The sequence below is a fragment of the Myxocyprinus asiaticus genome, chromosome 33 (genome assembly GCF_019703515.2).
Source record: "Myxocyprinus asiaticus isolate MX2 ecotype Aquarium Trade chromosome 33, UBuf_Myxa_2, whole genome shotgun sequence".
Lineage (NCBI taxonomy): Eukaryota > Metazoa > Chordata > Actinopteri > Cypriniformes > Catostomidae > Myxocyprinus > Myxocyprinus asiaticus.
The window spans coordinates 30,698,245-30,715,169 of NC_059376.1; the positions used below are offsets into that span (position 1 = coordinate 30,698,245).

The 16,925-nt window shown below is 38.5% G+C and overlaps 1 protein-coding gene across 1 annotated transcript; it reads right to left on the reverse strand.

The window, feature by feature from the left end:
• Positions 1–5,102: 5,102 nt before the first annotated feature.
• Positions 5,103–6,783, reverse strand: LOC127424512 (forkhead box protein E4-like). The gene has a single exon (XM_051669813.1). It carries the CDS (start codon positions 6,659–6,661, stop codon positions 5,399–5,401), a length of 1,263 nt encoding a protein of 420 aa, XP_051525773.1. The 5' UTR covers positions 6,662–6,783; the 3' UTR covers positions 5,103–5,398.
• Positions 6,784–16,925: the final 10,142 nt, after the last annotated feature.

Sequence of the window (16,925 nt, forward strand, 5' to 3'; positions counted from 1 at the left end):
ATTCCACATATTTATTATTTCATGTTATTTGTAAATTTGGTATTCATTTGCATTTCATTACCAGATCAGAACACCATCAATAACTTAGTATGGCATTCGGCAATTGAATGGGCTCTTTAAATAACACCGAGTTAAATAAAAATCGTAATCTAAAACAATAGCATGTAGGCTATTCATTTATCAAGCTATTTGTTTGCTTGTCTGTATGTCTGCTTACTTTTGTATGTTCGTATGAGAATTACCCTAGGTTGTCTATGATTAGACTATTATTTCATATCCTCCCAAAACGGGGGTGAATCAGAATGCTCTAAAACTCTATAGCCTAGCTAGTTTGTATTTAGCTTCCTTAGTGAAGTCTCTCCCCACTAACGTTTGAATTATGAGAAGGTTTCTATTTTTCTTGCCGTTATTAACCTAGTCACTTCTCTTGGGTTTTTAATGTTTTCTCTGTCAGGAATTCACAACTCCTCCGTTTACGTTTTTCGCATACCTAACATACGTATAACATATATTCTGTATGTAAACGGCACACATACTCTATGCAACCTGCTCCAATTCGTCTCATTGCTCATGGTTGGATGACAAGCTTTACGCCACAGAACTCGGCATCGAATTCTCTGTCATTATGCTCATTATTCACATACAAATCCCAAGACCCAGTTCGTGCCTCAGACGATTTCAATGAAGTCCGATTAAATCCTTTTACGGTATTTAATAAGCTATGTCACATTTCTCCTTTTAAAATGCACTCTGTGTGCTTTTCTGTCCATATGTAAAAAAAAAAAAAAGAATCTCTTTCATTTCGTTTCCTTAGGAAACTAGTATTTTATTAGGCTAAACAGACTAGGCTATACTGAAAAAAATAAATAAATAAATAAATAAATAAAAAGAGATTTGTTGGATTTACTTAAAACATTTATGTAGAATTTTTGCATTATGCTTCTTAAGTAAATTCAACTTATGGACATTTTATATATCAGCATAACTAAAAAACCTTTGTTATTCATACACAAATGTGTCAGTTCATTCATCTTTATTTACTTTAAAAGGTTGACACGAATAAGATTTAACAACTAATAGCAAGTTATTTCAAATTAACATGAATATCATTGTTTCTATTATATTTCTAAAGGAAATAACAACTGAGGTCAATTATGAAACTTAATTCCCCCCAAAAATACACAAAAGGTCCACTTCAACGATGCACATTCATATGCACAAGGAAATATTACTTGGATTGAACAGAATCCAACTTCACCAAAGGAAACACTTATCATCACCCTAATGGTGACTTTACACAAAACAACTAATTACAGTAGCCTAAAACAACATCGATAATATTAAAAAGAGCTAAAATCTCTATGAATTCTTAAAAACAACTAATTCATGCCCCAATAAGTTCCTTTTGATCAAGCAAACATGCTTGAACATCCCCTCATCCTCAGTTCTTTACTTGATCATTTGATTTAGTAGTAGGCTACTTAAAATCTTCGATTTTATGGATTTTTAAGCCAAAGAATTGCATTTATTTATTGACTTTATGTATCACTCTTAGTTCACGTTATAATTTTAAATGTTGTGTTTTACACTTTAATGCAAATTAAGTAAAGCTAAAAAGTAGAGTAGAAGCGATTTATTTTCATACGTCATGGATGTTGAGCCAACCATTTTTATTTTTTATTTATTTATTTTTTTTCAGTGTAGGTCTGTACTGTTGTTACAAGGGGAACAAATTCTTTTTTAAAAGTCTGATATTTTAGTTGGATCTTTTAGTCTAATTGTAGTCTTAAAAGCACAAGACAAACGACCACCTTGTAAATTTAAGGATACACACGGCTTTTCTGCACTTGGTTGTTTTCTGGTAAACATCGTTTAAGATTTAAAGGCGTAAATATATAGTTGTAGTTCATCAATTGTAGGAATCTGTTTATTTTAAACAATCACGGGGACGAAGCAATACTGTGTACCTTCTGCAAAATTTCTGTCTTATCAAACACAATATATTTCTATGGCTCAAAACAGGAGTTCCTCATATTAGGCTCGGTTTAAAGGTGTATATTTTAAGAGTGTTTTTCAGTGAGGCCTTACGCCACGCACCTTTCTCTAATGTCGAGAAGAGATGTACAGCTCTCAAGTGACTGAATACACTTTCATAACATTCTCTCCTTTCTCCTCAATTGACCAAAAAGTATTTTTGAATGTCTGCACGTTTAGGGCTCTGCACAGCTTGAATGTCATAGTGCAAATCACAGGCAACACTGGAAAAGACCCAGAAAATCAACATCAGTTTATAAACCGACAAAGAGGCTTTTTCCTGCTTTCCCTTTTGCCTCCGATTTTAAGTGGACTCAGCAGCTGATGTGTTGCACGGAATAAAAACACTCTGGCTAAGGAAACGGTCTGCAACTCTGTAACACATTTTATACCGATTTACTGCCACCTAGCGATTGTCTGGTGCACTCCATAAATCTTAAAATGGATTGTGCTTGAACTTTACAAACTGGCGGCCGTTGCCTCATGCAACCTCATGCAAAAATCAGACTTTTAAACTGCAGGTATTTTAAATTACATTTTTCATTTCACGAGTACCACTACACTGTTTATATATAATTCCTAAATTTATGCTAAATGTAATTAAATGTACTTTGTGTTACACTTAAGTTGAAGGATGGTTCGTCATCCTAATTAAGACAGTATTTTATGATGGGGCGACGCCTGTTTCTCTACAATGGTACTTAGTTCCTTATTAGAACATGTGTATCGGGAGCTGTCAGGCCCAAAATGTGATCCAGTGTGGGCGCCACTTTCGCCAATATTTCTATTTGTCTCCCTGCCAGACATGGAAATTGCATGTTATCTTTACGAGACGTTATATGTTATTAAACATTTGCTCATACTGAATGTTGCCATTTATATTAGGCCTCATTATGGCTTTGGCAAGACATGTTTTCAGAAATGTTAACGCTGTGCCCTGGCCTGGACCCTCAATTTTAAATTAAACTTATGTATGCGTCTTATGTGTAACATTTGAATTCCTGTGTATGAATCTATTTGTGTCAGTGTCAAAACTGTTGCAAGGTCTCATAGTTGTTGTGCAGTTAATATTAATATTCCCTATATTGCAATTAGTTATGCTTACCAAAAGCGACTGTATAAACGGTATAAAATAAATGATATAAGACTCTATAAGAGGGGAAGTAGTGGATAAAGAAAAACCTTGGGAGGAACCAGACATAGCAGGGGAAGCCAGTCCCTCTATAATAAATGTATATATGCCAAATATGTATCTACATAATAGGCTATGTGTAGCCTAGTAATAGACATGTTTTTATTGAATATCTTAATTAATCAATCAATCAAGATGTTATAAGGCAATGTTTGAAAAGTAAGGATAAATGTTCAAATTAATGATTAAAGATGGTTTAAATCTTTGAAGCCTATCCAAAATTGACTAGATGCAAGTAGCAGTCAGTGAAACGTCCTTCGCTGTCTAAAAAAAAAAAAAAAGCCTAAATACATGTATTTATTCATGTAAATTCAGACTTATCACTTGGCATGCACAGACGATTGTTTACCAGCCCTTGTCTTAATTCTCGATTAGCCTATATAGCCTATAGTTGAACAGCTTAGCAATGATCGAAATATTGGTCTCTGAAAACTGTGAAAGCAAATGGAATGATCCAAGTTCCACGCAATTTACATCTACTCCGATCATCTCGTTAATTAATGAACGTTTACGTAGCCTATAGATAACGACGTCGTCTATTTGGGAAACGTGCCGTAGAGCAGGCAAGTATTTACGTGCTTCTGAAGTATACTGCTTCGGCTTTGGGACACCAAGCCATGGTCTTGACTTGGTGGTGCCTGACATCTGGTGGATTTTAGGTGAATTGCTTCAAATCATAGTTTTACAGAGATCTGCCTTTTGTCCAATAATACAGAGATGACCAGTCGATGTCGCCCTCACCAGCTAAATGAGTGGATGTTTACAAAATCTGTCGTGATTGTGGGTCAAACACAGCCTTTAAACATTATGTTGCATGTAGAATGCCGGAATGTGGATTAAAGTGAGAGGATAGAAACGCAGTTTTTACACAAAAGTAACATCCACAGACCACAGCACAAAATGTGTAATTGTTATATCATATCAAATATCGTACGTCACACATGTCAGTCTTCACATCGCTCCAATAGCGGAATGAAGGAGAACACAAGTGATTATTAGTAGGCTGCTTGTTTCCTGTAGATCCATACAACTGATCGAATAACTTTATTTTAATTTAAAAATATTACAAACGTAATTTATATTAAGCCTATAGGATAAATATGAATATTTCAAACAATGTTAAATTATATTATACTTCAATTAATCCAATTTTCAATGGTTTTCAAGCCCATTCACTCAAAAATATATAATAGTAATAATAATAATAATTTTAAGATGTACGCATTTAAGTTTCATTTAAAAAAAAATCATCAAATTGAATTGTATATCTTTAATAAAAATAAAATAAAAAACAAAATTAAATTACATTTGTAAACTTAATTTAATTTGATGGAATTCTTTCATGAAATTGAAATGCGTAAATCTTAAAAAGGCTAAAAAAAATGTGTGTGTGTGTGTGTGTGTGTGTGTGTGTGTGTGTGTATGGCTGTTTCACTGTTTTTGTACAAATTACATCATTGATTACGTAATCAATACAGATTGACAGATTACATAATTAATAACTGTATATCACATTCACTGAAATGAGCGTTACAGTGAATTTATTTAATTTAACGAAAGAAACATTGCTTGGAATTACAAAGGAAAACAGAATGATTTGAAAAACCTAGGTTTTTGTTTTTAATTTAAGAAAACAAAATCACAGCCATGTAGTAGCATTAGTAGTGGTTATTACAGTGGTTATTAGGCTATTATTATATTTATTATTAGTTTTTAGCTTATATTTCGTTTTTAGCATCTCTAAGTAATGAAAACTCAAACCAGTTTTATTGCGATTTTTTAAAAGTGATTTCAAATAGATGACAAACAAAACGAATCACACAGAACACATTTATTGGCTTACAATATTTACATTTTTCAAGGGGCTGATTGTCAGTTTTCTCGTTCAACAGATCCTATATATACAAACAAGGTATCAAATTAACCTACATTGCAATAACAGAACTGTTATTTTTATGTTTAGTTTTAGGTAACACAGCAGATACTTTCAACTTCTGTTATACAATCAACACCCATGAAGATTAAGAACTCATTCATGGGGCCTGAGCGGTAGCAATGTGATGTATTTCAGAATAGATCCAGACGAATTCGTAAGTCGTCAGAGCACTCATTTACGTAGTTCCTTTATGAAGGAGTGAATTGTCTTATCAGCGTAGGAGTTTGGTCGATCTTTCACATGTATCGCTCCAGTCCAGAGGCAAAATTTGCTTGTCTCACATAGGAATTATTGTAGGAGTTCATTGCTGATCCGGAGAGACCTAAAAGAGGTTCTGTGTGCTCGGCGCACGACCCAGAGCGCACAGCGGGCAGCGACATCCTGTTCCCTGTACAGTACACCTGTGAACCTCCCGGAGAGAAGCTGGACTGCGTGACCCCGGACAGGTGAGTAGGGGAAGCCGATGAGGGGTAAGTGAAGCCAGCTGTCATGTTTGAAGCAAGAGATCCGGTGTTCCTGCTCAGCATGTTACTTGTGGGATTTATCGAATGGGTCTGAAAGCAGGTTGGGTCAGAGGTAGATACGGAACAGCTGGAGGTCATGGTACCCAAGTCTCCCGCGCCCAGGCCGAAAGACTGTGGGCTGAGGTCTCCTCCTGGCCCGCTTTGCATGACCGTCTGCTGACTAATAATGTTATCGATGCTGAATATCCTGGGCTGACCTTGCGCGACCCCGGCCGATGTCTGATAGTGATGGAGCATCGCTGGGTGCGCAGATCCAGTCAACTGAGACCCGTAGCCCGACGTCATACCCGGGTACAATGAGTTGGGGAATGTCTGTCTGCCCATTGGTGTGGGGGTGAAAGCGCTGGAGCTTTGCATGTACCCAGGATATGTGCTTACATCAGTCCGCTTGAACCTTTTTCTCCTCCGCAAAAAACTCCCGTTATCGAACATGTCCTCAGCGGCGGGGTCAAGCGTCCAGTAGTTTCCTTTGCCAGGCCTACCGGGCTCCCGAGGGATCTTCACGAAACAGTCGTTGAGGGTGAGGTTATGGCGAATAGAATTTTGCCACTTTTTCGAATTCTCGCGGTAAAATGGAAAGCGCTCCATGATAAATTTATAGATGCCCCCCAGGGTAAGTTTTCTCTCAGGTGAATTGGCGATGGCCATCGCTATTAGGGCGATGTAACTGTAGGGTGGTTTTCCTCGCTGCACCGGCCTTTTCCTTCGCCGGCTTCCAGTGGCGGGCAGGTGCTCCTCGGTTTGTCCCAGTGAAAGACCTTCCTCTCTGTCTGTGTTTGGACTGCTGCCCCGAAGCTCAGCTTTGATGAGAACACCATCCTTGGATCGGACATGGTGGTTCAGTGGTGGAGGAATCGGGGAGTCCAGGCTCACGTTAGGCGACAATACCACAGGACTGGCCTCGGCTGGCGAGTGCTGGGACTCTGCCGTCATGTTGCACATGCCCGTGAAATATGAAAAGTTTGCAAGATTCATATAAAAGTTGTCTTGTATAAATTTTGGATTTTAGAATTTCGTTTTTCCTCAGTTTGCCCACTAAAAGGACGTAGAAATACTGACAAAAAAAAAGTAGGAATTTGCGTGATCTCAGCTGTAGATTAGAGAGGTGTTTGTCCAACCAGGTGAGTGAGTCGGGGGGAGTTTTATAGAGCGGGCCGGGTGACGACACAGGCTGGGCTGCCTCATGACGACCGATTGGGCGCTGGAGACAGTTCCCCCTCACTAACAAAGGAAGTAAAGTCAAAGGATCAAAGCTAAATTATTGTTGATAATCAGCTATTGTTGAATCTGTTATTGCAAAATATGTAGCCACTTAAACTGATTATCTACAGAAAGTTGATATTATGAAAATAAGTCCAAAGTTCAAAATATCCAAAAGAAAAAAACACCAATGGTCAAGAAATAATAATAAAGAAAATCTTACTTTATTCATGTGAAGCATTATATATATATATAATGCTTCATGCAAGCTGTCAAATATGTTTCCTTTTCTGTCTCTTTCTGTCCTTCAAGACAACCAACAAAGGATGTGGTACCTGATATCTGATTTTGATCCTGTGGAATATACATGTGAGATTTGAGATAAGGCAAAGTGGCTGACATAATAGGTTCCACTAACTTGGGGGTCTTAAGAGTGTCAGGATTAAGAAGAGAAGGTTGGGGAGGTTAAATAGTCTTCAATTAAACAATGTAAGTTTAACTGTCTTACAAGGGTCCATTTTTTATATGAAAAAGCTGAAACTTTGCCAGAACTTTGATCTCTCTCTCTCTCTCTCTCTATCTATCTATCTATCTACTCTCTCTCTCTCTCTCAGTTTGCCTAGGGTTCAATGTGTATCCAAGACAGAAACAACACACAGAATGGCTGTAATTGATTTCTCAAACTAGCTCTCAATCCACCAATTGAAAAATAATAACAAGCCTCTAAAAACAGCAGTTGAGCACTGAAAGCTTTACAGAATGTTAAGAAAATACAGCTGGTTTATTGTATGCTCCAGAATGAGACTAGAGAGGAAAAAATGGTAATATACTAAAGTCTTTGTTACATGGTTATTAATGCATGACCGCATACACCTCTGACCCAAGATTTCATTGATTGAGTTACAGAAAAACAATAATAGTCTATGTGCACACTGCACAGAGAAATCTCTATAGCTGTAATGAATAGTTAAACCTACCAGGGAATTACCAAAGCATTACTTTTCAACACAAGGGATCAACAAGAAGGTCAGAAGGTAGAAAGTAACTCTGGACCTTTTCACTCTTTTTAATGCATATAACAAGCCAATGTCCAGAGCATAGAATTAAAGCTCAGAGATTTATGATGAATGGCCATAAATGGTCAATAAATATTTTAAACTGGTGAGTGCTTTGGGTAGGAGTGAGCAAGAGAGTGATGATTAGCAGGATGGAGAAACTGAACAGACAGTATTTTTAAAAAGTGAGGTTTAATTCAACAATGCTAAGCAGCCCTCTGACTGATAAGTAAGAAATGGTATGATGAATAAGACCAGAGTCATAACCCCCCTGCCCACAATCCCCAGTGCCCCAGCACAAAGCATGTGGTGGCCCCAGCCTTCCCCATGCCCAGCCAAACTAAGCCCAGCTAGCCGAACACAGCGGCTGGCTAACAGCTTCAGACAGGCGTGGGATCTGCCCCTAGTGATGCCAGGTCAGGCAGACAAACAAGGGCTACAGCCAGGAAACAGCCCCTCCTCCCCCACCAGCCCCAGGGCCCATCATCTCACGGTAATCCCCGTAATATTACTCGCGCATCACACACACACACACACACACACACACACACACACACTAGAGAACACCGCAGATATACATGCAGTCTCACAACTGTTGTAATGTAATGTTTACTCGAGCACGTATACAGTACATTGACAAATGTTACACCATGATAACTGTGTCAGCATCTACAACAGCTGAATATAAACTGTAAATTGTATTAAATTAAATATGCTGTAGAAGTTTAAGAGCTGCTAAAGCAAAAATACACCCATGTCTCTTTCTACTGGATCTTTATGTAACTTCAAGCAAAGAAACAAGAAAAGCTTTGGGACCAACACAGCTACAGTGGCCACAAAAATTATTTGGACACTTGATAACTCTCATTCATTAGATCAAGAATTTTCAAACTTTTTGATGCCAAGGACCCCCAAATATGATGATCCAATTGTGAGAGGGACCCATCCCAAAATAACAAGGCAGCTTTATATTTTCATGTATAAAAAGACCCATTTAATGTTGTGTAAGCATAAAATAATGTGATATCATAAAGACAACATGGTTTTTGGCAAATTAAATTATTGCTTTTTTGGAGTACGACGAAGCAATGCGAAGGGCAGATGTGTGAGAGACAGCTCTGCGCACTTTGCTAATTTAAAAAAAATTATTTTCATGATATAATCCGGTGAAATTCGATACACCAGTTACACATTTACTGTTTGAGGTAAATATGGCAAAGAAGTCAAAATCCTCAGGCTCTGGAGACATTAAAAGACACTTACAGGTACAAGATGAAAGCCCAGATGGGCCTGTGTACCGGGGACTCGATTTGGATGGCGCGGCGGGAGAAGGAATCCAGCGTCAACTGTCCAACATGTCGGTGATGTTGACAAAGGTACTTGCGGACTTGGAGGATCTCGCTGTAATACGTCGATCGATTACGGCGATGGAAAAAAAATTCTTTGAGCTAGTCACAAGAGTGACAGATGTTGAAAAACGAATCAATTTTTTGGAGTCATCAGAGAGGGAATTAGCCACTAATCCGCCGGCGACCAAAGTTGATTTGGAACGTGTTCTTGACAAGATTGAAGATCTTGAGAACAGTAGCCGCAGGAATAACATTCGAATTGTTGGAATTCCTGAGCATGAGGAGGGCAGAGATATGGTGAAATTCCTAGATGAGCTTTTCCCGAGTCTGCTCGACATAACAAGCTACAAGCTGGAAATCGAGCGAGCTAACAGAGTCCCGGCTCACAGATTTGTTGAGGGAGACAGGCCCCGATCGATTCTGGCCAAAGTTTTCAAATCATCTGATAAAGATCTCATGTTGGGCCAGGCAAGGAGCAAAGGAAAGCTTTCTTGGAAGAATTACAATATTTTCTTGTTCCCGGACTTTGCGAACTCGACAAGAAAGAAACGCGATCGGGAATGCAAGAAACTCTTACATCAGCGGAAGATCACTTTTGCTCTGATGTTTCCAGCCAGAATGAGAATAAACACCAAGGATGGCAGCAAAGTATTTACATGTCCCAATCAGGCAATGTCTTTTATTGAAACAATGGGTGAGTAACCATTGGGTGTTTTTCTTGTGAGTGGATTGACTCACTGTACATACTCTGGCTTTCGGAGGAAAAGTGCCATTTTTGTTTCCTTTTGCTTTGGCTCCGCCGAGTGGTTGGAGTTTTTGTTTTGTGGATTAACACTTTTCCTTAAAGAAACTTTTGCATTGATGGAAGATCACTTTTACAATGAACGGATGACCACAAAATATCTACATGCCCACACAAAGGATGTCTTTTATAAAGTTGGCGGACTGTGTAAATCATGGGATATACTTTTATGCGGCCTCCAATTGAATTGACTCTTGACCATCCGAGGACCGGGATGCGTGTTTCGTTTCCTTTTGTGCTGGTTCTGCCTAGCGATTGGAGCTTGTTTTGTTAAATAACATTACTTCGGGACAGTTATGGATGAATCTGTCAGTTCCTTGTGCTTATGCCTCCTGTTGGCTGGAGTATGATTTGTGGAGTATTTTCGTGGGACATTGGAATGATTATGTCATCTGCTGCACTCATCAGCTGGCTCACTGAAGATTCGTTTGTATGACCGAGGAAACTGAACGGCTTTATATCGGCTGGAATTTGTTTTGTGAAGGAACACACCTTTGAGACAGTTCTGTGAATGAGTCTACACGTTCTTTGTGTTTATTCTGCCTATTGGCTGGGGTTTGTTTTACAAAATATTTGATGTTATGTAATTTTGCCTTACAAATTTGTGAGGCAAAATTGAGCAATCCGATGGCAAAGTTGTCGCGGGGGCTCTCGTAGGCATACATGGACTCTCTGAGTTTAAAGGGATTGATGCCGGTTGACGCTGTCGTGCGCAGGGTTAATGCGCACGTTTTTCTTTTTTCTGTTTGTTTTGTTCGGGGGGAAGTTCGGGGTTTTACTGTTGCATTAATGTTGAAATGTGGTCTTCATAATTTTATTTTTGGCACACAATTTATTTTTTCTATTATATCAAAATGTCAAATGTTAATATGAGTGTACTATCTCTCTCCACATGGAATGTGAATGGGTTGGGGCACCCATAAAAAGAAGGAAGGTTATTTCTTTTCTAAAACGTAAGAAATATGATATAGTGTTTCTTCAAGAAGAACATCTTTCCCCGCAGGAAGCTGAAAAATTTGAGAAGATATGGGGTGGACATGTTTTCTTTAGTGTTGGCTCAAGTAAGAGCAAGGGAGTTATTTTATTGGTAAATAAACATTTACAATTCAAATGTCTCAAACAGTTTAATGATAAATTAGGAAGAGTCATTATTGTTTTAGCAGAAATTCAGGGACAAAGTCTGATTTTGGCTAATATTTACGCACCTAATGCTGATGATCAGGGCTTTTTTATAGATCTTGAAGGGATGTTGCAAGCCGCTGGCACCCCTCATGATATTTTTGGGAGGAGACTTTAATCTTTTGATGGACTCAGTCCTTGATCATAGTGAAGCAAATTGTGCAAGCCCCCTAGAGCAACACTGACGCTTCACAGGATGTGTACAAATCTTGGTCTTACAGATATTTGGAGACTTTTGAACCCATCTGGTAGAGACTATACATTTTTTTCATCAGTCCATAAGATTTATTCTAGAATAGGTTTTTTTTTTTAATATCCAAATCCCTCATTTCATCTGTTGTTGATTGCTCAATTGGAAATATTTTAGTCTCGGATCACGCCCTGGTGAGTTTAGAGGTGTTGCCACATAGCTCAAGCTTTTGGCTAGATATATAAAGCAGAGAGAGTTCTTTCTATCATTCCCTCAGTGAAATCTGCTGGTGGTGAAATTTTTACCTCGGCCATTGATATTAATAATGCCTTTAAAGAGTTCTATATTGATCTTTATAGTTCCACGTCTTCGTCTACTGATGAAGACATAAGAAACTTTGTGGAACCATTAGATCTTCCTAAACTGAAGACTGAGCAAAAAAATGCTCTTGATTCTGAGATAAACTTGGAGGAGCTTGACGAGGTAATTAAGTCCCTACCTACTGGCAAGGCTCCGGGGCCAGATGGCTTTGCCTCAGAATTTTTTAAGATCCTATGCTACAGAACTGACACCACTTTTGTTAGAAGTTTATACTGAATCATTAAAGAATGGAAAGCTTCCTCCAACCATGACACAAGCCCGGATCAGTCTGATTCTTAAAAAGGACAAAGATCCAAGTGAGTGTAAAAGTTACCGTCCAATCTCCCTGATCCAACTAGATGTAAAAAAAATTTCAAATATTTTGGCTAACCGATTAAGTAAGGTTATGACATCTCTTATACATATAGATCAGGTGGGGTTTATTCGGGGCCACAGCTCTTCTGATAACATCAGGCGTCTCATCAATATCATGTGGTCAGTAGCGAATGATCAGTCTCCGGTCACTGCCATCTCACTTGATGCCGAAAAGGCGTTTGATATGGTAGAATGGGATTATCTTTTTAAGATTTTGGAAATATACAGGTTCGGGAGTACATTTATTGGTTGGATTAAGTTACTTTATAGACACCCTGTAGCAGCGGTACAAACAAATGGATTAATTTCAGATTATTTTACTCTGAATAGGGGCACTCGGCAGGGTTGCCCTCTTTCCCCATTATTGTTCTGTCTTGCCCTTTAACCATTAGCATCCACGATAAGAAAGGAGGATGATTTTCCAGGGGTGGTTGCGGGAGGTGTGGCGCATAAGCTTCTGCTTTACGCAGATGATATCTTATTATTTGTCTCCGACCCCACTAGATCTATGCCTTGCCTCCACAGAATTATTAATTCCTTTTCCAAGTTCTCAGGATATAAAGTCAATTGGTCTAAATCCGAAGCTTTGGCTTTGACAGCGTACTGTCAGTAACGACCTTCCAGCCGGGCACCTTCCAGTGGCCCAAACAGAGCATTAAGTATTTGGGAATTTTATTCCCAGCAAATCTGTCTGATTTAATCAGAGTTAATTCTGATCCCATAATAAAAAGGTTTTAGAATTATGTGGACAGGTGGGCTTAATTACACTTATCGATGATTGGGAAGGTTAATGTAATTAAAATGAATTGTATTCCAAAATTCAACTACCTGTTACAATCTCTCCCTATAAATGTCCCCCTCTCTTATTTCAAGCAATTTGATAGCATAGCGAAGTCCTTCATTTGGAATGGTAATCGTGCCAGGTTAAATTTCAATAAGTTACACAGGCCGATTGACAAAGGTGGGTTAGGCCTACCCAAGATTTTGTTTTATTATTATGCATTCGGTCTCAGACATTTGGCTCATTGGTCGCTTCCACCTGAGAGAGCCCCTCCCTGGTTTCTTATTGAACAAGAAGTTCTTGCCCCTATTTCGCAATTGCAAAGCCTTTCGATCAAACTAACTCACACCCCGTTATTTCGCATTTGCACGTGGTTTGGACTAAAGGGTCCAGAGTGTTTAATTCGGACATTTATTTAAATGTTGCCTCAAGCATATGGCTGAACCCTAAATTACATATTAATAAGTCCCCTTTCTGTTGGTCATAGTGGATTGGAAGGGGGGGTTACTACACTCGGTGACCTATATGAGAGTGGAGTACTGAGATCTTTTGATAATTTGGTTCAACATTTTAAGATTCCTAGATCCCAGTTCTTTAGGTTTTTATAGCTGCGCCACCTGCTCTGTACTGTTTTTGGGAGTGGTGTACACCCCCCTAAAGCGGCAGATACTTTGGAAATGGTGATTACTGCTTATGGGAATGGTCATGAATCTTCTGTGTATTATTCCCTGTTAATTCAGAGTCTGGGGGATAGAGCTTCGTCTTCTCTCAAGAGATTATGGGAGAAAGATTTAAACTTGGTATTGGAGGAGGGAGAGTGGGCTAGGATCCTAAAAAGCATCAGGTCTGCATCTAGAGATGCAAGGATCGTCTGATGCAATTTAAGATTTTGCATTAGTTCTACTGGACCCCCTCTAGATTGTATAGGCTTGGTCTTAAAGACTCACCCACCTGCTGGCGATGCCAGTCAGAAGACGGGGACACATCCCATGTTTTTTGGGGTTGTATTAAGATTCGGGAATTTTGGTTGAGGATCCAGCATTTTGTGTGTGACATACTGGACACTCAGTTTTCATTTTGCCCCAGACTTTGTATTTTGGGTGATGGAGGGGTCCTGAATATAGGAGATAAATATATGAAAAACTTATAAAGGGTTAAAAGTTGTTTCCTAATGTATAATTTTGTGGTTAAATTTATTTTTGTCTGTCTTGGAATCAATAAAAAAATTTAATAACAAAAAAAGATAATTGCCTTTTTTGTCATTGTATTAAAGCTACAATGTTTCAGAGTGAATAACGTCTTAAATTTTCTTCTGTTCATCACAAAGTGATTGTATTGCTTCAAAAGACTTGGAATATAGTGCATGAGTCGCATTGATTCCTTTGTGGTTTTATGGTGTTTTTAGGTCCTTTTCGAGCTTGACAGACCAGAGTTACTATTCACATGCATTGTGGTAAATAAACCCTGTGAAGACCTTATAAATAGTCACCTTTTGTGTTCCACAGAAAAAAGAAAGTCATCCGAATTTGGAGCAACATGATTGTTTGTCTTAATTTTTTGGTGAACTATTCCTTTAAAGATATTTACTAATAGCGAAATGTCTAGAAAGCAAAATGAAATGGTAAGAATGTCAAAGTAATGTCAAATTTTCTCAGAAGGTTTTTGCAGACCCCCTAGCACCCCCTTTGAAATTTCCCTGGACCCCAGTTCGATAACCCCTACATTAGGTCACAAAAAAATCTATCCATGAGGCATCTGCAAACAAATGATGCTATAACTTTTATCACTATCTTCACCTTTATTGACACAAAATTATTTTTGTGAAATATTTTGCTTGAAAGGTGTGCTTGTGCTATCATTCTTTTATTTCATCCAACTTGTCTTTACAATTTATTATCTGTGACAGACATATTTAAGCATCCAAATATTACATGAAACTGTCAAATGAAGTTGATTCATTTTGGAAGAGATGCGTTCAAATTTCAGCTTGGTGTCCACCTTTGCATTATCTATCATTCTCTCAGAGCAGAGAGAGAGAGATGTAAAGGAAGAGGGGGAGAGAGAGAGAGAGAGAGAGAATTGCTGAGTAAACACCTGGAACTCATTCATTTGCACATTGGCTCCAGGCAGGGTTAGGGTTTGAGAGGGGGTGCATGAGAAAAAGAGAGAGAGAATGAAAGAATGACAGGGAGCAAAAGCGGGAAAAGCGAATGGGAGAAAGCGCTGCCCCTTTTCTTACCCAAGCTCATCAAGTACGGGCCAGGGCTCCTGAAAACGGCAGGATTAGTGGATGGCCGGGGCTTGGTCAGGTCGGCTCAGCCCACATCACTCCTGTACTGCACGCTACGCTGCTTCGCTAAACCACTTCAGCATGGTTCTCACAGATGCACACACACATACACAAAGACACAATGCATATACACACTTACTAGCACACGCTCACAAAAAAAATCATCACATAGGTCACTGATGGGCATTCTCAGTAAAGAGTGGCATGAACATTTGCAGTAATTCTGACGCAACAACGCCCACAACATCACACACTCAAACTTGTTCCACATTTCTTTTTCTTTCTCTCTTGTACAACTACTTTTACAGTAACAAAACAAGAGTTCTAAAATAAAAATTAGAACATCCTTGTATGATTTTAATCTTCTTTTAGCACTGCTTTGAATTACCCCTAAAATGTTGCCACTAAGATACATGCATTGGTTGATCTTATCAACAAACTCTTAATGACAGCTCTTAGTAATTTTAACCCTCAGGGCCTGCATCCATGCACAAAGAAGAGAACTCACTCTCACTAGCACAGGCACTGTTAGATCCTCAGCAAACTCAGTTTACCCTCCCTTTTTTATCACAATCTTCTTTGCCAGTGGAGCAAGACCACACGGCCACCTCATGTTGGTATGTATATACTGCATATCTATGATATAACAAAAATGTGAAAATTTTCAGTAGTACAGTAAAGTAGTACAGTTTTTGAATAAAATTCAAGCCTGTGCGGTGATTAGCACTTTATTAACTGAAGTGTCATTAGCAGTTTTAATGTAATGTGTTATATATATATATATATATATATATATACATACAAATAATGTAATACTTATTTTTAATTTTTTTTTTTTTTTATAGAAAACTGGAACTAAAAGATGAAGCTGTTTACTTCACTCTCCAGTGGTGGGTTGGTTGATTCTCCGGTCTGCTGTTCTAATCGGGAAGTGCCCTGAGCAGACAGGAGATTTCTGAAGTGTTAGGTGGCCCAGACGACTGCCTGACTGACTAATGTGTCTATGTCTGTGTAGAACAGTGTTTCCCAACATTTTTCTGCCACGGCACACTTTTTACGACTAAAAATTTTTACAGCACACCACTATCCCACATAGGCTAACCACCATCAATATTTTTCCTTTTTAAGAACTTGTCCATGTTTTCTGTCCGTCTTAGTAGCATGTTTACTTGTAATGTTTGAAATTCGGCTATTCCAAAAAAAACCCCAAAAAACATGTCACATGACTACGCTGTGTGAGGTCACAGGTGGCAAGAGCGCTAAATGGGTAATGAAAAAACAACAAATTTGCTTCTTTTCTTATTTGCAGATTTGTTCTTGCAATGCCACAACAAATTACAGGGATGCAAACTCATGAGGGGTGAAAAAGGTAAGACAATCACTGGTCTACGAACCATTTTTTCTGGGGATAATTTTTTTTAAAGAATAAGCTAAAAGCTTTTTAGTGATTCCAGTTTATAATTGTGCAGAATTAGCTGCAAAATAAAGAGTATTTTGGTGAGGCTTGCTTCTGTTTCACAAATTTGTTCAATTTTATTAACTGATTAGTTCAGTGACCCCTTCTGGAAATGTCACTAGGTGGCGACAAATGAGCGTCTTATGTGCTATGAGTGAGTCAGTGAATCATTTTGAGTCGTTCATGACCGAAATCTGACTTT

Excerpts from the sequence above, each read along its gene's own strand:
- LOC127424512 (XM_051669813.1), bottom strand. The coding sequence starts at position 6,661 with ATGAATCTTGCAAACTTTTCATATTTCACGGGCATGTGCAACATGACG.